General features: G+C 35.8%; 3 protein-coding genes and 2 pseudogenes across 5 annotated transcripts; 3 read left to right on the forward strand and 2 right to left on the reverse strand.

The window, feature by feature from the left end:
* The first annotated feature begins 791 nt into the window (after positions 1 to 791).
* Positions 792 to 2051, forward strand: LOC143575204 (E3 ubiquitin-protein ligase SIRP1-like). The gene has a single exon (XM_077059633.1). The coding sequence runs from the start codon at positions 792 to 794 to the stop codon at positions 2049 to 2051; it is 1260 nt and encodes a 419-aa protein (XP_076915748.1).
* A 412-nt stretch (positions 2052 to 2463) lies between these two features.
* On the reverse strand, positions 2464 to 5691 carry LOC143575192 (YTH domain-containing protein ECT4-like). Its single transcript, XM_077059625.1, has 9 exons — positions 5661 to 5691; positions 5475 to 5551; positions 5206 to 5392; positions 5047 to 5120; positions 4495 to 4965; positions 3305 to 3883; positions 3009 to 3221; positions 2762 to 2905; positions 2464 to 2675 (listed from the first exon to the last, which is right to left on the reverse strand). The coding sequence occupies exons 1-9, from the start codon at positions 5689 to 5691 to the stop codon at positions 2544 to 2546; spliced, it is 1908 nt and encodes a 635-aa protein (XP_076915740.1). The 3' UTR covers positions 2464 to 2543.
* A 478-nt stretch (positions 5692 to 6169) lies between these two features.
* Positions 6170 to 7496, forward strand: LOC143575205 (YTH domain-containing protein ECT4-like; annotated as a pseudogene). Its single transcript, XR_013142728.1, has 4 exons — positions 6170 to 6706; positions 6776 to 6988; positions 7085 to 7231; positions 7320 to 7496. The product of XR_013142728.1 is annotated as a YTH domain-containing protein ECT4-like (transcript).
* An 8825-nt stretch (positions 7497 to 16321) lies between these two features.
* On the reverse strand, positions 16322 to 19873 carry LOC143575184 (YTH domain-containing protein ECT4-like). The gene is made up of 9 exons (XM_077059620.1): positions 19839 to 19873; positions 19303 to 19379; positions 19053 to 19191; positions 18872 to 18945; positions 18234 to 18782; positions 17535 to 18149; positions 17238 to 17450; positions 17014 to 17160; positions 16322 to 16934 (listed from the first exon to the last, which is right to left on the reverse strand). The coding sequence occupies exons 1-9, from the start codon at positions 19864 to 19866 to the stop codon at positions 16794 to 16796; spliced, it is 1983 nt and encodes a 660-aa protein (XP_076915735.1). The 5' UTR covers positions 19867 to 19873; the 3' UTR covers positions 16322 to 16793.
* Positions 19874 to 20985: 1112 nt separating this feature from the next.
* On the forward strand, positions 20986 to 24869 carry LOC143575193 (protein MET1, chloroplastic-like; annotated as a pseudogene). The gene is made up of 5 exons (XR_013142726.1): positions 20986 to 21063; positions 23738 to 23814; positions 23889 to 24009; positions 24206 to 24265; positions 24724 to 24869. The product of XR_013142726.1 is annotated as a protein MET1, chloroplastic-like (transcript).
* Positions 24870 to 26193: the final 1324 nt, after the last annotated feature.

Genomic DNA, 26193 nt, shown 5'->3' on the forward strand with positions numbered 1-26193 from the left:
ACTCTATCTATACAATCCGTTGAACCCGTTAACTTTATTACAGGATATCAGCCTCTATACAACCCATTTAACATTTTCACAACTTAAATACAACTCGAGAAAAGCCCTATCTATAACCTCAGCCGGTTAAATAAACATGTTCTCATATGTCTATATTATACATGCCACGTGGTCCAGATTTAGTGTACAAAATTTAAATATGATTGTGTGATTTCTACCGCTCCCATTTTATGTACAAAATTAGCGTTTCCATCTTCAACCAGACAGACACAAACCCCTCCCTCCATTTCACAAACCAAACCAAAAGAGGGGGACACAACATCCCATCCCATCCCATCCCATCCCATCCCAAGAACAACCACCACCACCCACCATTTTCATTTCTTGGGACCATATCAGGTTTACATTATTATTATTACTATTATGTTCGTTCATTTATATCAATGTTCGTTTATTTATATCTGTTTGTTTCTTCGGTTACGTATGTAAATATCCATTCAACTTACTAATATTAATTTCAAATGAATAATCTGATTTTCATATTTAGAACCGTTTAGTTTTAAAATTTTAAATTAAATGTTGATTTTTATACCAAGGATGGCTTTGATGATTTGGATAGGGTGTTTTAACGCTTGTATTGTATTAGACTTAACTTTTTTAATTATCTAATAGCATTCATCACTTTAATATATTTATTTATGTTTGTCACACGTTTGTATGAACGAACGAACACGAATAAGAAAATCAGTTCGTTCGTGTAATAAAAATAATAATATTATTGATGAATGCAGATGGAAGAAGGGAGTCAATCAACGGGATACTGGTGTTATGAATGTTCCAGGGCAGTCGAGACCATCATGGAGGTTGAAACGATTAAATGCTCGTTATGTCACGGTGGATTCGTCGAAGAATTGGATATTTCCAGGAGTACTGATAATAATAATAATAATAATAATAATAATAATAATAATAATAATAATAATAATAATAATAATCACAACCACCACGCGGTGGATTCTGAATCCGACCGCACGCTCTCATTGTTGGCCCCGATTTTGCTTCGACTGATGAGCAACCCGAACCCTCCCCGAAACAACCAGGCCCGCAGATTCCGTCAAATCCAGCCCGCTAATCAACCCGCGGATGGCGGTGGTTCGGAGTTAAATAGGGAAATGCAGTCGGTTATGAGGCAGAGACGGCGCAGCCCCGCCACCATCCTACAACTCGTTCACGGGACCCGCACCGGGATAATAAATGAAAATAATAATGATAATGATAATGATGACGATGATGATAATACTAGTAATGGTAATGCTGACAGGGAAAGAGAGCGTGAAAGCGAGCGTGTTGTTGTCATCAATCCTTTTAATCCAAGGATCATCGTTCAGGGCGCTGGTGCGGGCCGGAGCCCGTTTAGTAACTCCATGTCTGGCCCGCCACAGAACCAACCGATGGGGTCGATAGGTGATTACTTTGTCGGGCCAGACATGGAGTTACTGCTGCAGCATTTAGCAGAGAACAGTCCGGCCCGATACGGGACTCCACCGGCCCAGAAGAAGGCGGTGGAGACCATGCCGACGGTTAAAATCAAGGTGGATTTGGATAATTTGTTTCAGTGTTCGGTTTGTTTGGAGGATTTCGAGGGCGGGAATGAGGCTAAAGAGATGCCATGTAAACATAGGTTTCATGGTGTATGCATTATAACATGGTTAGATCTTCATAGTACATGTCCGGTTTGTAGGTACCAGTTGCCTTCTGATGAATCAAAACTCAAGCGTGAGCACGAACGAGACCGAGAGTCAGGGAGTCGAGTCAACATGCTAACCGGGCCCGGGAGTGAGAGTGGTGAATCGGGCAATGCAAGGCGGTATTCGGTCACATTTCCGTGGCCATTTAACAGCTTGTTTACATCAACATCAACACCGGGAACTCAAGTCATGAGCCCACATTTGATTATTAACCCATCGGGTTCACACAGGTCTGAGTCGGGGTCAGGGTCGGGGTCAACGGGCCAAGAAGGTAGTGGTGGTGGAAGGGAAGATGATCAGTGAACTCCAGTGTAAGATTTATTTCTTCATTCGCTGTCACAGAAACATGTACATAGACCGGTTAACCGAAATATTGATGCTTGTGTGTACCTGATCCAACATTCTTGTAGATTCCTGTTGGAGCTTCTTAATGTTATTATACCTTTCAATCTTATTTTGCTTCTTGTTAGATTATGAAAATTGAAAAATACACAAGCAACTGTACATAACATTAAAACAAATTGTATTGCAATACCCAACTTACCACCCTGCCTTTCTAGCTCATTGTTCCAAAGCAAACCACAAAACTATAACTGTCCTATCATAGCCAGATTTACAAGGCGGTATAACACTACTCCAACTAAAACATTAAACCCCACAAAACCAAAAAAGAAAAAAAGACATCAAACAAAAAACAGTAAAAACTAAAGACACTACAGACTGGGCTTCAGATTATCAACCCTTCTATTTTACACCCCCTTCTAAAATATCAATAGCCTTTCATATTTTGCAAATTTAGCATCCATTCGCAACTCCATTTACCGCAGACGATCCGTTCTCGGTAAACCTGACCTCTTCTTTGACTGAATCAGGGGCAACAGCCTCTTCTTTATTCTTCTCGGCTATGCTAGATTTTTCTTCCCATGCCTATAAAAACACAACATTATTGTTAGCAACTATGCAAACAACCAGCATTAAACAACTGGCTTGGTAAATGTCGCACTGGCACATACTTGTTTCTGAAACTGTTGTTTTGCCTTTTTCTCTTGAATTCTCTTTTGTCGTTCTTCGTAAAACTCAAAATCATCTAATATGCATTGCTTGCTAGCATGATCTTTGAATATTTTAATCACCTGCAACCCCTGCTCTAATTTCACCTAAACAAGCATACACATAAATTACTAACATATACCAATAACTTAATAACAAATCATAATATGTAACAAAGGTGTGCATATAGATATAGATAAATGTATATACCTCTTGGGTGTCCCTGCTATTGGTTACAGGCTTATTTTCATTGTATTCAAGAATAATATGCTTCAACAAGCTGTTTGGAACATCTTTAACAATATGCCACTTAACAAGAAAATAACCGACCCATTTGTCTTGTTGCCAATATTCCAAGCTTTTATTAAAATCAACCGGCCCCACCATTTCAGCGACACCAACAAATTGACCACTTGTATTGACCTGTTAAACAAAATCATAATTTTAAATAAACCAAATGGCGTAAAAGTGATTTCTTGAAATCAAATTGGTAGATAAAAACATACCGAAAAAAACAGAAAGACTGGACATTTTTCAGGTTTCTGTTGGGCTTCTTGATATGCAGCATCAAGTTTTTTATTTCCATTTTGTGTACTAGACCAAACATTATACTTTATGCTTTTATGAACATCATCTTCACTATATGATTTAATAACAAAAAACTTAGCATCTGTATATGTTTCAGGAAATTCTGGCAAATTGTACTGCTCTTTATCTGGAACCTCACACGCCTTATCTTTCTCAACAACATCGCTAACTGGTAAACTATCATCTTGCCCTTTAACGGTCACATTGACTAGAACCGGGTCTTTCTGGTTCTTGGTGATCCGGGCCCTTGGGCCCCGGTTTAACTCATTCAGTCCATCACTGCTTTCGTTGTTATAACCGAAAATACCATTTCCTCTTCCGCGAGGTTTGTAAGTGCTGTTATATGCCAACCAACTGTTCCCATTTGGTGACCAGTAAGCACTTGCCCCATAACCGAAACCCGACCCGTATGCACCCCGGTATTGCCCGTATAACTTGTTCAGATACATTCTGTTCATATATCCAGTTGTATTTGTGCCACTCATTGGTCTTGAATTCTACAAAACACATATATATCATAAACATAACAAATTAAAATTAGAACATAACATTAGAAAGCAAACCAAAAACAACAGGGAAACTAACTTTAAGCACAGTAGTTATTAGTTTTTGATTTGTGCAGTAAGCCCATAAATGAATCAAGTGTTCAGTTTCAACATCAAGTTCATTTATGTTTGTTTATAAACTAAACAAGCAAACATGAAACAAACAAACAAACATTTTGAGTTCGTTAGTTTGCATGTATTAATGTTTTTTTGTTTACCTTAGCTGCGATACTAATTAAAAAAACTAGACCCATTACAATTTAGTCCAACTTTAATAACTTCTTCACAACCAACAAATTGTTCACATTTACTTTTAATTATTTTAACTCAGTTGTGTCTGTTCATCCACTTTCAGCTATGTTTGTTTGTTTATGTCAGTGAATCATTCATTTATATTGTTAACAAACAAACAAAAACAAGAAAACCATATCAGTGTAACTGTTCGTGTTCAGTCGTTTGTTACGTTAAACTTAAACCAACATGCTCAATTCGTGTTTGTTCAATTCATTTACAAGTCTATTGTAAAGATTGCAAACAAAACAAGTTATAACTTATAAACATACCATAAACGAAGAATGAGGGCGAACAGTCTGACTCTTTGATGCAAAACCGTTTGCATTTGTTAAAGAAGCAGAACTGGTATTGTTCCTAGGTTGACCATTAGAATAAACCGGGACATCCAACCACTGAAACCCGCTTTGTGTACCTCGATTATACGTTCCATTCGAGTTAAAAACTGGATTCTGAAGTGCTGCCGGTCTGACCGAAGCAAATCCCGTGTTTCCCTTAGTTGCATTGTCAACAGTCAATGGCAATTGACCGGCCGCTGCAGGCTTGGTGGCATCGCCTTTAGGCGGGACAGTGGGTTGACTCATGGGCTGGAAATATGGGCTCGGGTATTGATACTGTTGGGCTCCGTAAAGTTGCCCGTCAGGGGCCGGTGTTGGTACAGGTGAACCGGCCGGAGAATACGGTGCATATGGTGCATAACCGTAACCAGGGTACATCATTGACCCATTGTCACCATAAACACCCTAGCAGTAAACACATATTTATCAGCATAAACATAATAATAATATAGAAACTGTAATGTTACAAAAAAAAATGGTTTTTACATGAGATGTATTAAGTCCATCAGGGTTCAAGTATCTTGAATAGTCTTCCCAGCCATTGGTAGTCCCATCATAACCTAACATACAACATTCATCATAGTTTATTTTAACTGCAAGATGTTATTATTAACAGTTTTTACTAAAATTTGTAAAACATAAAACCTCCATAATAATAGGGAGATGAGGCATAAGCATTGGGGAAATAAGCAACAGTTGGATCCATAAGATATGGGATCAAAGGAGTCAAAGACCGGTCAACAGTTTGACTTTGACTATTATTATTATTATTATTATTATTATTATTATTATTATTATTATTATTATTATTGTCCACTGAATCAATAGTTGGCTGCAAGGTACAGTAACAGCATGATTAGTTAGTCTGCTGATGATGTAAGCAAGTAGTAAACAATCAGAGTTGAATAATTAACCTTCTTAGCAGGCTCTGTGGCTTCCAGAGGCTTGGATTGAGCTTCCAGTGATAAGTTTTTCAGCAAATCAGCAGCTTCTATTGAAAAATAAGTCAAAGAAATCCACTTTAATTAAAACTAATTGTTCATAACATCATATGCATAAAGATGGAGCAATAATAGTAATAATAAGTGAAGAGAGGATACGATCTGCTGCAGGAGGAGCAAGGGCGGCCATGATGGGATAGATTGGATCTTGAAAAATAGGATAAGAAGAAGATAGAGTAATAATAAACCCTAGAAAAAAGGGGGTTTTGATTTGAGATAGAAACCCTAATAAATAGATAGATGAGATTCTTCAAGTAAGGGGTTTTTGAAATAAAGAAAGGTTTTGATTTTGATCCACCAAAAGTGGTGATTCAAATAGCACCGCGAAGCTTATACCTTTCACCCTTACGCTATCTAAAATTGTCTTTTCAATCCCTTAGCATTTTAAATTAATCAAAATCTCGACGACTATATGCTTCAGGATCAAATGCAAATTTCCAACAAATGAATCCAACCAGTACTCTGCTACTGCAGGGGTGATGTCACATCACACGCAACTGCAGGTCAATCGTTTTTGACTGGTAGCACACCCATGAGACCAACATCATATCAAAACGTAGGTTTCAATACCAATGGTTCGTATGGAAGGAGTTCACAAGTTGGTATGAATGAACCAAATATATTCAAACAAGTCGTATGGTCAACATAGAAACACTTGTCAGTGTGGTTATGGTTATGGAACCAAAGCCTATGATTTACAGAGTAACGCCTCTGGTTGGTCAACTGTTGATAACAAGTTTAAACTTAGAAGTCAAGCCAGTGGTTTCTTTGGTTACACCAATGAAAACAGTGTTGGTTTAAATGAGCTTAATCGTGGTCCTAGGGCTATTACCAGCAAAAACCAAAAGCTGACTGCACCAATTGCTATTGCTGTTAAGGGACAAAATACAACTGAAAACGAGCCAAAAGAAGTTAAAAAGTTCAACATCACACCTGACAGTGAGCAATACAACCAGGCAGAGTTTCCTGAAACTTATGCAGATGCTAAGTTTTTTATAATCAAATCTTATAGTGAAGATGACGTTCATAAGAGCATTAAGTACAATGTTTGGTCCAGCACACAAAGTGGGAACAAGAAACTTGATGCTGCATATCAAGAAGCCCAACAGAAATCTGAATCATGCCCTGTTTTTCTTTTTTTCTCGGTATTTTTCTGTTAAAACGCTTATTTATATCTTTCAATATCAAGTTTTGATTTTTACAACTTCTTGTAGGTTAATACAAGTGGGTAGTTTGTTGGTGTGGCTGAAATGGTGGGGCCAGTTGACTTTAACAGAAGCTTAGATTACTGGCAACAAGATAAATGGGTTGGTTGTTTTCCTGTCAAGTGGCATATTGTTAAGGATATACACAACAGTTTGTTGAGGCACATTGTTCTTGAATACAATGAAAACAAACCTGTTACCAATAGCAGGGACACCCAAGAGGTATTTTGTTTAATTTATATCACAATTATTTTGCATGCATAATTGCTTATCTTGCTTTTAGGTCGATTAACATTATGTTTATAACTTTATATTCAGGTGAAGTTAGAGCATGGATTGCAGATGATGAAGATTTTCAAAGAGCATTCTGGCAAGCAATGTGTATTAGATGACTTTCAGTTTTATGAGGACCGACAAAAGAAAATTCTGGAAATTAAGGCAAATCAGCAACGGTTTCAGAAACATGTAAGCTACGCACTCATACTAATGTTTAGTGTTTTGACAGTTTGGGTTATTGTAGTACTTGTTTCTTATAGTTTTTGTGTGTTTTTAGGCATGGGAGGGAAAACCTGCAATTGATGAGAAGTTTAAAGAAGGCGTTAAAGTGGAGGTTGTGAATGATTTGTCACGTTTGGTCAATGAGGTCAAACTTGCAGATAGCGTGGAAGATGCTGTGGCTAAATATGCAGAGAAGTGAGTTGACCATGCCGCCTTTTGTCAAATGGGAGATAACAAGGAAAAATATCTTACAGTTAGTAATTAGGGAAAATGTAAATTGATGATGGTTCCCATGTTCTTTTGTGATGGGCCTTTCTATGGTTATCTTATCCTATTATGCTATTGATGATTAGTTTTCTTTATTTTGAATATCCAACGTTTTTTCCTTTAGGTTTTTAGTTTCTTTTCAGTCCTACTTTGTTTCTTTGGTTTTACTTTCTTCTAATACTAGACCATGTTGAGTACTGGCAAATATGGAGTTTTTAACTAAAAAGTTATTTATGAAAAAAGCTACTTTTTTTTAAATGGTGGTGTTTTATAGGTTGACTGAAAAGAAATACAAATTTAGTATATTGGGTGGTTGAAAAAAAAATTATTTGATTAGAAGATTGTTAAGATTTAAAGAAAACATAAAGAAATATATGATAAATTGCTGCAGTACACTTATTTGGTAAAAAAGTTACTCCACAATATCCATATTTGTAATCCGCAAAGCAGTTGCCTTTAACCAAAAGTAACAAATAGAAAACTTTGTGTGGTGTAGCCGAGTCAGTTTTCTAAAGTAATCTGGTTTCTGACCTTTTCACTAAAGTAAAATCTCATTATCTGAGTGGGAGTTGGGTCAGTTTGATTTACTTGTATAAGGCTAGTTGGTTTGTGTTTAAAAGGCAATGACTTGAGTTAAAACACTTTAAAGTTGAATACATGTTTATAACTTATAAAGGAAGTTTTCTGGTGCAATAAAGTTTGCTATTTTGGACCACACTTATAATAGCCAATTATAAGGTGACAGAAGCTACTCAAAGCTTTCATTATTCAAGAAAAACAAGCAGAAAGTTGGCTTGAAAGCTAAAAAAGAGCCAACATATATGAATATGATCTAATCAGAATCACTTTTAAAATTAAAAGCTTACAAAGGTAAACCAATTCTAACGTACGGAAGCCAATATGCTCATTAGACATATTATGTACAATGTAACTCTGCTAGGATGTGGCCTGTGGGGTCCTACGCGGCACCGAAGCGTCATGTGCTGCCAACGCTCAATTCGTGGTGAAGGTGTCGCACGGTAATCTTGAATTTGATTTTCTTATATAGTATTTTTATAACATTTTTTTTATTACGTGTGTTCATCAGCTTTTAAAAAATCTAAGATTTTGGTAAAATTTTGCCAACTTCTTTATAATTTTTAATTTTTTATTGCAAATTGAGTTATGTTCAATTTCGAGTACATTGATGTGGTCTAAAATATACATATTATTATATAAATGTTTCCTATACTTTTATTACTTTTGAGCCAGGTTTTTTATGACTATTGTTTTTGGTGGTTCATATGTGAGTTTTTAACGGTTTTAAGAGGCAACAAGCTAATACGAGTGAAACAATTCAACATTAATTACTATTCAGATAATTACTATTAAAAACTTTAATATTGATAATATGAATGAGCAGAAATTGCTTTAAGCTAAGTGTTTGTGATTTTTATAGGATCGAAATAAAAGTTATATTATTTAATACAATGATTTATTGTTTTAAATCTTGTTACAGGTCCATTAAAAGAAACAAATTGGTTCAACTAATGTATGGTTATAAACGGAAATACTTAAGGAGCAATGTTGGGCCTGTTTGAATGGATGATCATGCCTCATGTTTAAGTTAAGCCTAAACGAAAACTTGAAGCCCACAAAAGATTGGTGTTTAATCATAAAAAGGTTTAGGCCCATAATACTGAGGGGGTAATTAATATTTTGAGGAATTGGTGTGTCGGCTAAGGTGACGTGAACTCTAAGAAAGAAAGATTTAATAAAAAGACAGCAACATTATTTTTTGGAGCAGACCCGAGGGGGTAGAGGGAAATCGCTAGGGGAGGCAGGCACAAAGAGAGAGGAGAACAGAAGAAGGGAAAGAGAAAGCGCATTGGTGTTCGGGTTCAACACCTACTCATCCAAGAATCCTTATTATTCGGTTTGAATTTATTATTTTAGTAATGAATTTATTATTTGAACATATTTACTTTCTTTTGGTCTTGAATATGGTTGTTGGCTAAACCCTTAGACCGCCTAGGCTTATGATGAAATTTTGTTGACGTTTGATCTTGGCTTGGGTTTTATTTATCGTTATGGATTTATGAACTAGTAAAAGGTTTAATTATATTGAGTTGATGCGTATGTGTACTTGAGGTTGTTTAATTAAGTTTTATTATTCCATAGTTGCCTTGATTATTGTTTGTCATTAAGATAGGTTACTATTAGGTCATTTACTTTGTGTCTTTGACTATTTTATGATTGACTTCGAATAAGATCATAGGAATAATATTATTTAATTAAATAAACCTAAGTGTGCTGCTAACCTAAATAGCTGTAAGGTGCTAGGTTATTGATAGGTTTTTGTTGATCAGGATTGCTAGATTTAGTTATTCGTAAGGAGTCCGTCTAGTTTTGATAGATTAACTTAGTCTATCGAGTCAATTGAATATATTAGGCTGGCTTTGATTTCCGCGCTGTAAGGTAGGATTTTGTATAAAGGAACTAGTTTGTAATTAATTAGGTGACCGTAAGGAAACTTGATTTTTAATACTGGTGTGCGTTAAAACTTATTAGAAACCCATAGGTATCTCTTGAGAAGGGTCAGGGGTCCCGTTCGGGTTTTCACTTAGGTGTTTATTTTACGATCCCAGTTCCATAACTAAGTATTATCTCGGGTTAATTGATAACTGAAACTTAGGGGATTCTAGCCTAGTGGTTGTCATCATCATCTGAATTAAGTCCAAGTTCTAAGTTTAGTCGTCTTTAGTTTCCTTAATAAGTTTAAATTAGTTAAAATTAGTTTATTAGTAAAATCCCCCTTAAACATAATATAAATAGTCGTGTTTGTAGTTGAGTCTAATTTAGCTAGTTTACGTAATTAAAAGAGTCTCGTGGGTTCGATATCCGGACTTACTTAGCTGTACTAGAGTCGACCGGTTCACTTGCCGGTTAGCAGTTTTAGTTAAGTTAAGAGTCTAAAATTATCACTTAGTGTCTTGATTAGCGTTTATTTAGTTAATAAATTAATAACTACTTTTAGTACATCAAATTTTTGGCGCCGTTGCCGGAGACTCTTGGCGATTGCGTTATTAGCTTTGATTAGACTTACTTGATATATCCATGGTATTTTATTATTATTATTATTATTATTTTAGTCGTAGTTGTCTAGGTATATTTTATTTTATTTTCTTTTTGTTTTTTTAGAGTCGTTTTGAGTCTTAGGAGTTAGGTCAATATAGTTTAGTTTAATTATTAGTTTAAATTTCTTTAATATATTGTTTATTACTATTATCTGGTGCTCGTGATCCTTTTCTGTTTAAGTTTATCTTTGCAGTGATCTTTATGGAGTGCTACTATGAGCCCAAATTTTGCCCGATATATGATAGGATGGGGAATGTTGTTGGTTGTATTGACTCATCTGGTGCAATGATGGATTACATACCATATCCAGAAGAGATATTCTTTGATTTCATGCGTGTCGTCCATAGCATGAATCCAAGTACTGTAAGGCTCCGTCACCGGTAACCCTACTTTCTTGTTGGATTTACTCATAAACGCAGTTCTAAATATCAGAGTTAATTAAAACATTCGCGGAATTTAAAAACTTTCATAAAACATTTCATAACAAAACACGTCTTGTCTTAAAACATCATTTTGTCTTTCAAAATAAACGAAACATTAAACTTAAACGTCTTGAGTCTTTCGATGCCAGCCTCTTATTCAGTGCCACGTGTCTCCTCAAGCGAGCTGCCTCATCCTACTCACCTGCGTGCATACTAAAAGTCAGCTACGCTGAGTGAGTTCTAGTTAATCACATAATCATACAATACATTCTTACATTTCATACTTAACCTCTTAACTTTCTTTCGTACACACCTAAGTGCATATACTTTCATTCTTACCTTCGTACTTTCTTTACATACATAATCATACGTTTTAAAGAGCCTTTCGCCCTATAACCTCACAGATATTATAAGGGTCTGGTCCCTAACATCACAGATATTATAAGGGTCTGGTCCCTAACATCACAGATATTATAAGGGTCTGGTCCCTAGTTCTCGAATATTAGTAGGGTTCGATTCCCTCTTCGTTACCATACAACCATACATCATACCTCGAGTATTATTAGGGCTCGGTACCCTTTTCGTAACCATACAACCATCTTTTCCTTCTTTTATTAACTTTATTACGTTCATACACATAAGCATACATATCATACTTACCTTATACATAGCGTTACAACCTGACAGTACGTGCAATATCCGAAGATCGTTCACGTACCATCAAGCAATCATTCATACATATCACATATATCACATATGGCATACACTTATCACTTAGGATAAATGTATTAACAACACATCGAGTATGCACACAGCCCCGAAAACATAACAGGCAATGGGGCTAGAAACTCACCTGAACACGGTTACGTTCACCGTTAATCGTAATCCCTTTCTTCAGCTGTGCACGGCTGACTGTATAACAAGTATACGTATCAATTAACTATCACTTCTCATATTGCATTTCTATCTTTATATGACCCACAACGAACGGGGGTCCGGGGGCAGCCCCCCTGGCAGCGGGGTCTAGGGGCGGCAGCCCCTAGCAGCCCCTTGCTGGGGTCGAGCTGCCAGGTCAGCTTGGAAAAATTTTATTTCCATTAACTGTCTTAACACATTTTTCATTAGGTTTTTAATTTATTTTCTAATCGAACTTGACTTCAGGCGAAGTTATCAGTTAGGCGAACTTGGCCGTAAGCGAAGTTATCAATTAGGCGAACTTGGCCTCAGGCGAAGTTACCAGTTAGGCGAACTTGGCCGTAAGAGAAGTTATCAATTAGGCGAAGTTGACCTCAGGCGAAGTTACCAGTTAGGCGAACTTGGCCGTAAGCGAAGTTATCAATTAGGCGAACTTGGCCTCAGGCGAAGTTACCAGTTAGGCGAACTTGGCCGTAAGCGAAGTTATCAATTAGGTGAACTTGGCCTCAGGCGAAGTTATCGCTTTGAAGGAGAAGTTATCGCTTTGAAGGCGAAGTTGCCCAGTTCGCGGCGAAGTTGCCCAGTCCAGCCGCTGTTTGGTTTCTATCAAGCATTTTGGCGATTTTGACACCCTTGCTATGGTTCAACATCACCCACTACGTTCCCCAACCGTTTTCGGTCGTTTAAACACTATAAAGCTTGGATCTTTAAACTTCAAAGATCAAGAATCATACCTTTTTGAGCTTGTTTGGATCTCGTTTAACTTGTTTAATCACAACTAATCGCTCACCCTCTCTCGGATCTTGTTCGTTCCTCTCCTCGGCCGCCGGCGGTGTGTGTGGTGTGTGTGTTTTGGAGTGTTAGAGAATAAGATGGAATGAATGATAGTTTAGGGTTTAGGAGATATTTATATCCCTTAAAGCCCATGGACCTAAGGCCCATTCTCATTTAACCCATCTCAATTAATCTAAGTTCATGATCCGATCCTTACTCGATATTAAATAATTAGTAACACGAAATCACTAAACATAACTTTCTTTATTCAACCTTAAAATTTTAGGATGTTACAAGTACACCGCTTGGGGATTTTATGGATGAGTTTCGGTCAGGCTTAAAATGTCGAATACAACTTAGTGAGCCGATGATAGAGTTTGAGGATGTTGGTTTGCAAAATCAGATAGAGGAGAGTATTCCCTCTTGGGAGGACGAGTTTCGAGATGAATTTGGAGAAGAGTTATTGAGTTTAACCGATATGGATGAGAGTGATTTTAATCCCGAAAGTGATATTAAGGAGCTTGAAGTATTGTTATTCGGGAAACCGGTTGAGAAGCTAATTGTCAAAGAGGAATCACAAGAGATATCCGAATAGTTGAAGAATAAAGAACCGCATCTCATTGTGAAACATCCGCGTGTGCACGGTAAAACTGGCAGGTTATTAGAGATACTCGTTCGTGGATCACCACGTAAATCAAGAGCCCCAAAAAGGAGGACAGCTAGAGTTCGGAATCAAAGTGTGCCAAATATGTCACGTCCTCATAATTTCAATAATTGGGTGATCGAGCTGAATGCTTATTATTGGGCCAACGTGAGTTTGAAAACTAGTTTCTTCCCAACTGGTTGTAAAAGAAAAGTGTTGAAGAGCACTGATGAGAAGAGGATAAAGGAGAAGCCTCCTGATTAAGGTTTCAGGAAGGAGTCTGGCTGAAGACTTTTTTATAAACTTAGCGCTTCCCGGGAGGCAACCCGGTACTATGTTTTCATTTTATTTTTATTTTTATTTTGGTTTTACTTCTTTGCTCTGTCGAGTGTTGCTTCCCTTACTTGCAGGTTGTTCCAGGGTCGCTTATGAGATGATTGATGAGCTATGGTTTTAAACAAGTGTGGGGATGCCACTTGCTTCAGGATTGTTGCTTTTGTTCGTGAGAGATGACGTTATTTGAAGAGAGTTTGATGATTGTGTTTGAATTGGTTGGCGAAGAATACGACTCACAAGGCATATCGTCATATTTACCAGGGGAGTCTATTCCAATTCATTAATTTATTTTTATTTTTTGCATAATCTTATTGGTAATTTCCTTTTTCTCACATTTAGGACAATGTGAAATTTAAGTGTGGGGATGGGAAATTGATGTTTTTCTGCAAAAATAAAAATATAAAAAAAATATTAAAAATAAGCCTAAAAAAATTTTGAAAAAATGTCCCAAGAATTTAATGAATATTTTTGCACTAAAATGGAAAATGATAGTATAATCGGGGAATTGGTTTTTCAAACTACTAATAATATGAGATAATATAAAAGAAAACATACTAAGCTTGGGGATGTGTCGGTAGGCCCAACTAATCTTGAAATGTTTTCCATTGCATATTCTTAATAAACCTAATTAATCTTAAAGTTTGTGGGTTCTCATCCTAGGGGGACAGTGAAGCTGAAATTCGAAAAGGCATAGGGAGTATTACCATAAGCTGATTACCCTAAGGTGGTGAGAATTGAATGCACTTTAAAATTAGCACGCCACTCCGTTTTATGAAAAATAAATAAAGAGTGGTGGCGCCCGCCATGTCCAATTTTTATACGAGCTTAGAAATTAGTTATATATTTAGGGAAAAAGATGCCTAAGAGCACAATTAAAAAAGAAAAAGAAAAAAAAAGTCACAAAGTATTCCAAGAGTTGATCGGAAAAGCAAAAGTGAGAAAAGCTAAGTAATGAAAAATGCCAAATAAGCATTCTAAAAAAAATTAGAAAAAGAGGCCAAAGTGCACATACTAGATGAGACTGAGAGTTTACGTGTTACCAAGGGAATGGCGACTCTGAGGATACACTATTGGGGCTCGAAGGTTTTTAGTCAATAAATATTTTCTTAGGGCATATATAGGACAAAGTCCAATAATATTTAGGGCATGCTCGTACGACCTCACTTGACCTATCATTCATAATTCCATCTAAGTGTATTTTCTTCTTACCATTAAGGGGTTGTTATCTTACGGTGATATATTGAACCAGTTTGCTTCAACTCAATTTTTAATTGTCTTTACTATGTTTGAGATGGGGTAGGTGGATCTTAACTCCAAATGTGTGAGACCCATATGTTTTTGATATTACTTGAACTTAAATGCTTAATGTGCGTGAGGCTTGATAGGCTGGTGCCCTAAGTGGACAACAATATCGGCAATCGCGGTTTTGCGTTTATCTGAGCTTTAAAATAACATATATGTTTTTAAGACCATATTTTCCGATTATGATTCCATTGCAAATAGTTTTTTTTCGGGGACGAAAAAGTTTAAGTGTGGAGATATTTGATGTAGTCTAAAATATACATATTATTATATAAATGTTTCCTATACTTTTATTACTTTTGAGCCAGGTTTTTTATGACTATTGTTTTTGGTGGTTCATATGTGAGTTTTTAACGGTTTTAAGAGGCAACAAGCTAATACGAGTGAAACAATTCAACATTAATTACTATTCAGATAATTACTATTAAAAACTTTAATATTGATAATATGAATGAGCAGAAATTGCTTTAAGCCAAGTGTTTGTGATTTTTATAGGATCGAAATAAAAGTTATATTATTTAATACAATGATTTATTGTTTTAAATCTTGTTACAGGTCCATTAAAAGAAACAAATTGGTTCAACTAATGTATGGTTATAAACGGAAATACTTAAGGAGCAATGTTGGGCCTGTTTGAATGGATGATCATGCCTCATGTTTAAGTTAAGCCTAAACGAAAACTTGAAGCCCACAAAAGATTGGTGTTTAATCATAAAAAGGTTTAGGCCCATAATACTGAGGGGGTAATTAATATTTTGAGGAATTGGTGTGTCGGCTAAGGTGACGTGAACTCTTAAGACACCAAATAAAAAAAAACACAGAACAAGTATAACTAACATACAAAATGCAAGTGGTTCACAAGATAACATAAATCTTCCTAGAAGTGCTTATAAGAATCTTCATGGAATGCCTCACAGCTTGAAAACGCTCATTTGTCGTTGGTCATAAGGTCAATTAGATTGGGCTAACGTATCAGACTACGTTTTAAGTCAAAAAAATCAACAACAAATCAACACACCAACTCGTAGTACAAGCATACGATCAAGGCTTACATCTAATTTATTTTGGCCCTTAACACGTCTGCTCGCCACACAGTTAACTCACCACTCGTCAACATTTTACCATCACAGTTTTTAAATACCTAGTTATATGACAAAATACTTTAAATATTTGGGCAGATGCTTTATTTGAATATAAAACTTTTAAGTCAAATATAATTTTTGACAATCTATTCCGCAAACGCGACGAGATCAACTTCACAACAATGGAAACTCAACAAGATAAGATAAACAACCCAACCCACCCTGCAATTCCACCTTTTCTCACAAACCAGATTGACAAGGCAGGATCATACTGCTTCCTACACATCGATCGAACAGGAAAAAAAAGAACAAAAACTAGCATAGAAAAAGAAAACATAATACTCAAGGGCACAAGGAGTGATTTTAAGAACGAAAAAGGAAAAAATAACGCGAAACAAAATAAAAGATTCCACAAAACCTAAAAAGAAAAAACCCAAACCTTGTTAGAGGCTGAAGAACTATAAAAAGAGATCAGACCCACAAACACAACCTTCTCCAATCTGGATCCTCCTCCTATTATACATGCCAGACCACCATTTCACCCTCCTAAACCTTCACTTGTATACACTCCGAGGACGGATCCTGTTCAGGCAGTGCATCTCAAAGGGCAATAATTGAGAATCATTACTCGAAGGGCATCCTTTGGGACACTGCCATGCATATGGCTGAACTTAGCAACCATTTGCTACAATCTTATCCTCTGCAGGTTTCACATCTCCATTTATAACAACTTCTTGGGGAGTTTCGGTTGACTTTGGTGGTGTAACTGCAACCTCCACTTTGATTCCCTCCTTGGGTTTTCCTTCCCACACCTAAATTAAATTAAGATTATAAAATAATTAACTTCAGAAAAGTCATATAAACGCAAAAACATTGAATCTTTGGGCATGCCTGTTTCTGAAACTGCTGTTGTTTCGCCTTCTTTTCTTGAATTCTCTTTTGTCGTTCCTCATAGAACTCAAAATCGTCTAGAATGCACTGCCTGCTTGAATGCTCTTTGAATATCTTGAGCACCTGCAATCCCTGTTCCAACTTCACCTGAAAAAAGAATTTATTAAAACATCAGAAGACAATATTAAAAACAAACATTCTTTTAACAAAAAATAGTAAAATACCTCCTGAGTGTCCCTGCTATTGGTAACAGGCTTATTCTCATTGTTTTCAAGAGTAATATGTTTCAACAAGCTGTTCGGTAGATCTTTAACAATATGCCACTTCACAGGAAAACAACCAATCCATTTATCCTGTTGCCAGTACTCCAAGCTTTTATTAAAGTCTACTGGGCCTACCATCTCAGAAACACCAACAAATTGTCCACTTGTATTAACCTACAACGATTTTAAAAAATTAAAACTTGATATAAGAAAGTTAAAACAAATGAATAATAGTAACAGAAGATGTGTAAAGCATACCGAAAAGAAAAGAAAAACAGGACACGATCTGGGCTTCCGTTGGGCTTCCTGATACGCAGCATCAAGCTTCTTGTTACCATTTTGTGTACTGGCCCAAACATTATACTTAATGCTTTTATGAACATCATCTTCACTGTATGATTTGATTATGAAGAACTTAGCATCTTCATATGTATCCGGAAAATCAGGCAGGTTGTATTGCTCACGGTTTGGAGTTGAGCTCACTTTATCCTTAGCCTCAGGCTCCTTCTCAACACCTTCAGTAGGTGTAACATTTAACAGAGTTAGATTTTGACCCTTTACAGCTAAAGTGATTGGGGTCAAAACCTTTTGGTTCTTTACAGTTCGAGCTCGAGGTCCACGGTTCAGCTCATTAAGACCATCACCGTTTTCATTGCTGTAACCGAAAAAACCATTGCCTCTACCTCTTGGTTTGTACTTGTCTGTTGCTAACCAACCACGTCCGTTCGTTTGAGAATCATAACCGCTTGATCCATACCCGTAACCAGCTTGGTAGTTACTACCGTACTGGCTGTATAACTTGTTTGGATACATACGATTCAAATATCCGCTTGTAGCATTAACACCTGGCACCGGTCTTGGACTCTGCAACCCCTATATCAATCGTAAAGTTTAGAATATCAAACTAAGAAGTTTAAAGTTGTTAAAAGTATGTGATTAAGATGAATACTTGCATACCATGACATGAGAATGAGGACGAAGATTTTGATTTCTTGATGCAATGCTACTCGCATTGTTAACAGAGGCAATGTTGGAATTGTTTCTTGCTTGTCCATCAGAATACAATGTGGTGTCTAACCATGGAATTGGAGAGTGGAGCCCATCAAAACCATATCTTGGATCTTGATAACCATTTTGCGAACCTCTTCCATAAGACCCAAATGCACTAAAATTTGTATTCTGGTATGGAGTTGGCCTTATTGGTGCTGGAGCAGTGGTTCCCTTGACACCATTAACAACACTGTTTGCATTTCCATTTGCTGAGTCGACAGTCAAAGATGGCTGTTCAGCAGCTGCAGATGGAGCATTCTCACCTTTGGGGGGTATTGCAGCCAATGAGTATGGTCCACTGGTTGGAGTCAATGGTTGGAAATAAGGGCTCGGATATTGGTACTGCTGAGCATCGTAAAGTTGACCGTCATGACCAACTGTTGGAACAGGTGAAGCAGCAGGTGAATAAGGACCATATGGTGCATAGCCATAACCATACATGTCACCATAAACTCCCTGTAAAAATAATCACAACCAATTATCAACATTAATAAAACCGTATGATATTTACCACATACAAGACTACATATACAAACAAATCTTACATGAGACAAATCAACTCCCTCAGGATTCACATATCTTGAGTAGTCACTCCAATCATTGGTGGCCCCATCGTATCCTAAACAATGATCAGCAATACATGAACACATACTAGCAAACTAACCAAATAAAAGGATAAAATAAAAAACACGATCGGAATCCACACGTAAATATGCATCAAAGTACCTCCATAGTAATACGCAGTAGATGGATAGTTAGGAAAATAAGCCACTGCCGGATCCATAAAATCGGGAATCAAAGGGGTGACAGACCTATCTATCGGTTGGTTCTGAGCATTCCCGGTGCAGGTGGTATCATCAGAAGGCTACATAGTAAGCACATAATCAGCATATAACTAGACTAAAGTCACTAAACCATTGATATAAACAATAAACTACAGTATAGCATATATAATTATTTAAATCCTATTTCTCACCTTCTTGGCGGGCTCGGGGATTTCCAAAGTCTTTGATTGAGTTTCCAATGACAGTTTATTGAGCAAATCGGCAGCTTCTGTAGCAAATAAAGTCAAGAAAAGTCCATTTTTCTCAAATTCAAATTAATCACAATAACAAATCTAACCATACAAATCATACTGCTAAACCTATAAATCACAAAAAAAAATAAATAAATAAATAAAACAAGATCAAGATCCAAATCAGCCTCAGCAATCTATAATTCACCCTAAATCATGACATAATAAATTAAAAATTGCCAGTACAGTTATCAGCTACTAAAGATCTTACACTTCCTAGCTTCCCACACTTACAAAACACACAAATCATCAATCAAGCAGCCAAAAAACACTTCAAACTAATCAAAACAAATAAACAAACCCTAGGATCTCAAATCAATAACCACAAACAACACCTTCAATCAATAATTCATTTTCATCAAACACATAACCACACACAGCACTCAGATCCAATCCAATCAAATCAATTAACAGATCAACAGCAAGCAAAAGGATACGATCTGCAGGAGGAACAACGGCGGCCATGACTGGAGCTCAACAGATCTTCAAAAACAGTAAACAAATTATAAAGTTTTTGAATCAGGACAAACAGAAACCCTAGGAGAGAGAAAATGATAAAGACGAAACGAGAGGAGATTCAGCCGCCACGAGTGAGGGTTTTGAAACAAAGAGGAGATTTTGATTATTGCAAGTGTGATTCAAATAGCACCACGCGAGTTCATTACTTTATTTTACGTTTTGGTCCTTTTTGGTTTCGAAGGTGGTGGGTTTGGTCCTCTGCCAGCGGTGTACAGTTTGCCACGTGGTGGATGCTGAGTGGTGGTGGTGCCGTCACTCGTGGAGTGTGATTGGTCCGTGGTTTGGGTTGCGTGACGGTAGGTGAGGTTTACGAGGTTTGGAATCTCGTTTTTTCTTTTGTTTTATATTTATGTTTTGGGAAGGCGGGTTTGGTCCTTTTAAAAGTGTTGTTTATATTTTTGTGGATAAAAGTTTTTTTTTAATCGTGTTACTTGAATTTCGTTAGATGTTCCAATCTTGTAAATCTTTTTCTTGTGGATATTGAATTTTTTTTCCATGTTTAATTTTTTAACTTTTAAAAAGCAAATATAACATATATGAATTTTGATCGCTTTTTCTAGTAAATTGAATCGTAAGATAACAGTAAAGAAAAAAGTTCATTGAAAATAAGCAAGTTTGATAATGCCAATTTAATTCAAATTTAAAAAAATAATAATAAATTAAATAGCAGTCAAGATTTCTATATGTTTTCTTTATCTAACTTAAATTTAAATTGTAAATAGACAGGTGCTCGCACGATGCACGGGTGTTTGAGCGCGTACTCTATTAATCACGTAGCAATTATGAGTGTTTATGGTTCGGTATAAAACCTTGAAACCGTTTAAACCAGCCATCGGTTTGGTTTCACGGCTGGGTTTCTTTACTTTCTATCGGTTGGTCGGTTTCAAAATTTTCAAATCGTAGCGAACAGTTTGATTCGCGTTTTATATCCGAAACCAACCATATGAAACCAGACCAGACTGTAAATGTTGAATGCATTTTAATTTTTTTATTATATAGTATTAGATAGCTTTGTTATATATAGCTAGGTGCCTGCGCGATGCAGCGGGTAGTATGTACGCAAACATGGCATCGAAGCGTAACCGGTGTTACCGTTTCAGTGAGTGTGTGACTTCACAACAGTACGCGCGTAACCTGGCGATAGTATGCTCGTAGTGCGGAAGTGGAAGCTTAACCGATATTAGTAAGCACGTCACACAACGACTGTATGCGCACAATCAGGTAAGGATGAGCAAAAATCGGTACGGTACCGAACCAGTACCGGTATCGAAATCGGTACCGATTTGGTACCGTCAGTACTGAATCGGTAACAAGGTTTTGAATTTTCGGGACTGGTTCGGTACCGTACCGGTACCGAACCGGTACCAAGATTTGGTGATTTTCGGGATAGGTATTTTCGGTACCGGTACGGTACCGAGCTCATCCCTACAAGCAGGTGCCAGTGCACACGTAACGCTACATTGAGCGTGTCTTGGCCCAAAACCTGTTCTGCCTAACATTGTTCTAACACGAAATTCGTTTTGACTTGACCCATTTCGACCCGAATCCGTCCCGACCCGAACCAAATTAACTTTTTTTTGTATCGACCCATTCCAACCTTAACCTTTTAGACCCATGATCCGAATGCCCAAACCCGCTTAACCTGTTTGCCAGCCCTTAATGGTAATCACGTAACACATTAAATTTTTAAAATGAAAAAAATATATATAGCAATATAATGCTCTAACTAAAGAGAATAAAATACTCGTTTTCATGGTATAATGTTTTTAAAAAAATATTAACTTGTGAAAAATTTATAAATGTTTAAACGTCGTGAGTGTAGTTTGTTTAAAATAAAGGTATATATATAAGTATTCTATAAATTAACAAAATGTGATTGAAGATAAAGAACCAACCTTGTAATTATTTTTGAATAAATTTAAATCAACCATATATTTTGCTAAAATATGAACTTATCCCTAAAATGTCTTAATTTTATGAATTATTGTTTGTATTTAAAGCAACAAATTTGATATCTTTTATTAAAAGGTCCTTCACTCATGCTTTATATATAGTAAAGATATAGATATTTAAAAAAAAAATAAACGAGATGGGAATACGTAATGAAAGTTAGAATGATTTTTGCGGAATAAAAACACTGTGTAAATTTAATAGAACGGTTGAGAAACATTGTTACCATTTTTGTGAATTTACCATTTTATCCCGTTACCATTAAAACTATGAAAAAAAAAAGAAATATTGTATGTTTCGATCACTTACACATGATTTTAAACAATGTATACATGATAACGATTTTTTATGAGAAGCATGTCAATCGTATCAAGTTATGAGAAACTAAAAGCTATGTCTTGTTCACCGATTTTGGTCGGTCTTCTTTGATCTTGCTAAAATCACGAAATTTGTAAACGGAAGACACTAAAAAAAAGGTTGGTTATGGGGTTTTAAAAGGTTGTTTATAAATGTGTTCCAAGTATTCAAATATAATTTTTAAAAACAAAAGGTAACGAAAGCTCGAATGCCGGTTCACACTTTATCCCATAACCACCTCTTGTCGTCCTCTTTTGACGTTTATTTATTGAGACTTATTATTCATAGTTTTCACAGTAAATAGCTTTGTTCTTAAGCATTCTTGAAAGCTAAGTTTTGACCTTCCACGTTAAGGATAAAATTCAAAACAATTTGGGCAAAGTATTTAAACTTGATTTTGTGTAATCGTCAAAATGGAAACATGCTATTCAAACACTCATTATACTAATAGTATTAGGCCTATATGACTTGTATGATGGGTATATGACAACATGAAAAATGGTGATGCCACACACACAAAGAGTGTACGCATATAACTTCTTTTTTATTAAGATTCAATCATAAGTTTTATAAACATATTGATTAAAATTTTTAGCTTTTAACTTATAAATATTGAGTTCATAAAATATTAAAAGTTCATAATATGTGTTGTAAACTTTTTTTACAAGTCACGATTCTAGTTTATAAGAATATGCTTTTTAAGTAATTTGATCGTGGTAGTTGGTTACTTGATATTAGCTCGCTATATACATGAAGTAACATACTAGTAAATAATAAACAGGTTTGACTCCGGTTGAACTCAAGATTGAAAAACTACTCACGATCCGGGCTTGAGATTGAAAATTTAGCTCGAAACAAGTCTAGTTCAAGCTCTACTAAGTTAAACAAGTATAGCTCAGGTTTAGACGAGCTCGACCCCTAATTAAAAGTCATAAGAATTTATCAAGCTATAATTTATCAGATCTTGTGCGCCATTTGTTAATGTTGTTTTTTTTTTTTTTTTTCTGTTTTGTAGACATTTATTTTTCTCCGGCTCGAACTTGCTAAGTATGCTTAACTAGTGACAACTAGTTTTTGTTCACGCGTGCCATGGGTGATTGAATGACTTGGACGTTCGACAGACATCTCGACCACTCCATCAATCATTGCCTTCAATTTGCACATATGAAAATTCTTGGTATGAATCAGAACAAAATTCTAGTTAATGGTCCATGGTCGAAGTGTGTGATCAACCATCATTATTCTCTTTGTAGTTTTATTAGTATGCGAGTCATTTTTTTACGACTTTATGATCACCTCGTCGATACATGACAATAGGTCATGAATATATGATAACTTTATTTTCCCATGTATAGTTTAGTCTGACAAAACATTTTGAGATTTATCTGAGGGAAATAGTTAGCGGTAAACTGAGGGAAATCCAAGGAAGTTTCAATGTTGCAGTGAAGCATGTGTGGTTTAACATTGTGTTGCTAAAGTTGTTTGTGTGTGATTAATGTTTTTTATTCAGATGCAAAATTACTTGAGGAAGAAGGAACAAAAGGAAATTCGAGAACGGGAGCTTCGTGAAGGCCTGCAGCTACACAAGTAAATTACCAGTTTACCCTTTGGATGTTTTGCAAGTTTCTTGATGATGATTAATCTTGATAACTTGTTTATAGGAGTGGAAAGTATGAAGAGGCATTGGAAAAGTTTGAGTCTGTTTTGGGGTCAAAACCGGAGCTTAATGAAGCTTCAGTAGCAAGTTACAATGTTGCATGCTGCTATTCTAAGCTTAATCAGGTATGGTACTATTGATTCATTTTCACTCAAAAGTCATATATATGTTGAAATAATATAACTTTTGTAATCAAATTAGACACTAATTTGTTAAAGGGGCAACAAGTGTTTTGGGTCAACGCAGTCCGATCCTTTTCAATCAGTAAAAAAGAGTTGCCTGTTTGACCCCTAGTGTTCATTTTCAATATGAAAACTACAGATACAAGCCGGACTTTCTGCTATGAAAGATGCTTTGCAAGCGGATTTTGAAGACTTCAAGGTAATTGAGAACTATTATTATGTTTTGGGATAATGTATGTGGAGGCGACCTAAGTATTCAGCTTTAAGGCTATCAATGCGTTAAAACTTCAAAGCAAGACTCAAGTAGTATGTATCTTGTCTCATTTTTGCAGTTTGGAAACAAGAAAACAATTTGTCGAAAATGCCCTTATACGTATTTTAATAAGACAAATTTCAACATATAATGTGTCAATTCCTCTTCAACAATAGTTTTTGTTTTTAAAAAAACTAAAGGATCATGTTTGTCATCGGAGAAGTTAGTATAAATGATACCACATGCATAAGATATATGATAATTTTAATTTTTAATACATTTTTGACCTTACTGAAAAAAGTTGAATTCTTGGGTGGCTTTCTGCATATATTATTCTTTCATTAGTTACTACATGTCGTGTTAAACTGTTAACATGCTTTTTACAATTACTACTAACATTGCAGCGTATTCGTACGGACCCTGATCTAGAGAATTTAAGGAAATCCAAGGAGTTTGAACCCCTTCTTAAACAATTTGACGAGTCATTTATCAATGAGAATGCATTGCATTAAACGCCATTAAGTCATTGTTTGGATTCAACAAAAAATAAATCAGCTTGCGCAGGTGTGGATATACCCAAGTTAAAGCAATTTTTTGTTTCTAGAATATGTTCATTAGTCTTGTATGATCCCAGTGTTTTGCTTTTGTATTCTGTAAAACTACGTAGAAGTTTTGTAAGTATAAATGTAAAAGTAGCATTTAATGATTGTTTAGTGTTGGTAGTAAGTTCCTTGTACTTAACCTTCAAATGAATTCTATAATGTCACAGAATAACTTCATACACAAATAACTATTTTTATAGATAAGATATATAACGGAGTATTCATAAATTTACGTTCTTGACAATGAGAGCCTCACCACGAGTCAGAATGCACAAAGTAGGCGAATAAGTACTAACCTTCATATATGTAATGATTATGCTAAAAACCGAATGCGTGTTCTAAAGAAGAATATTGATTTATGATATTAAGTTATAAACCTATATAAGCTAATAAAAAGCTAAAGTTGATGATTATCTTTGAAATTTGGTTCATACCATTGACTTGTAGAAGTCTACCAGTTGACTTCATTTTCACACTGCTACTTTCATTAAATTCAAACCAATAACACAAACAGAATCTCCGGGTATTTTCAAAGGTGGACTTTTAATTGGTATGTATGTTTGGTTGATTATTATCAAAGCTGGATCAAGTTGTAATTTTTGATGTGAGCAATAACAGGCTGGCATGTAAGACTCTGGTTGGCGGACAAATGAACACGATGAACACATTCATTTATTCTGCAAACAGTGGATCACAGTCGTGGATTTCATGAGAGGCATTTGGGTCGGTTTCGGTTGGGCTATTTTCATAAATCTTGATTAAATATGTTCAAATTTTAATGAAAATATGCAGTTAACATATCAAATTTAGTCTTTATTTGTACCATCGCCTTTTGTTCTTGTTTTTGCATAAATCTCTACTTTACTCAAAAGGTAAAGTCAACAAAATCAAGAAACAGTTTAAATCTCAGCCAGAATTCAAAGAACAACCGAATGTCGGTTTCCGAGTTTCTATATTTAGAAAGACACTGACTTTTGTTTCTTAAATAAATAGGTAGATTATTATTATACAACAGGTCACTCCTATTAAACTTTCTCACTTAGAACGGGTCCAGTTGATACTTTTTAAAACCACCCGTTTGACCCGACTTTCAGTTACTTCAGAGTTCTCTATTCCCAGCCTACCTATAAACTTAGAATACATAAACAGAAAAAATGGAAAAAATATCGAAAGCCAGCATATAAAAAGCAACAAACTTTACCAGAATTTTCATTACAAAACTAAAACCGAACCCGTGCTTCCCAGTTTCTAGCTAACTTTAGCAAGAAATCA

The sequence above is a fragment of the Bidens hawaiensis genome, unplaced genomic scaffold (genome assembly GCF_021521415.1).
Source record: "Bidens hawaiensis isolate Kalapana, Puna unplaced genomic scaffold, B.hawaiensis_p1.1 tig00027305_1, whole genome shotgun sequence".
NCBI classification, from domain to species: domain Eukaryota; kingdom Viridiplantae; phylum Streptophyta; class Magnoliopsida; order Asterales; family Asteraceae; genus Bidens; species Bidens hawaiensis.

Bases quoted from the DNA above. Each gene is read 5' to 3' on its own strand.
- LOC143575184 (XM_077059620.1), bottom strand. From the start codon at position 19,866: ATGGCCGCCGTTGTTCCTCCTGCAGATC. The intron at 19,380-19,838 runs GTATCCTTTTGC...TATTTGCTACAG, and splicing joins CGTTGTTCCTCCTGCAGATC to AAGCTGCCGATTTGCTCAAT. The intron at 18,946-19,052 runs GTACTTTGATGC...ATCATTGTTTAG, and splicing joins TACTGCGTATTACTATGGAG to GATACGATGGGGCCACCAAT.
- LOC143575204 (XM_077059633.1), top strand. From the start codon at position 792: ATGGAAGAAGGGAGTCAATCAACGGGATACTGGTGTTATGAATGTTCC.
- LOC143575192 (XM_077059625.1), bottom strand. From the start codon at position 5,691: ATGGCCGCCCTTGCTCCTCCTGCAGCAGATC. The intron at 5,552-5,660 runs GTATCCTCTCTT...ATTTTTCAATAG, and splicing joins TGCTCCTCCTGCAGCAGATC to AAGCTGCTGATTTGCTGAAA. The intron at 2,906-3,008 runs GTATATACATTT...ATGCTTGTTTAG, and splicing joins ATAGCAGGGACACCCAAGAG to GTGAAATTAGAGCAGGGGTT.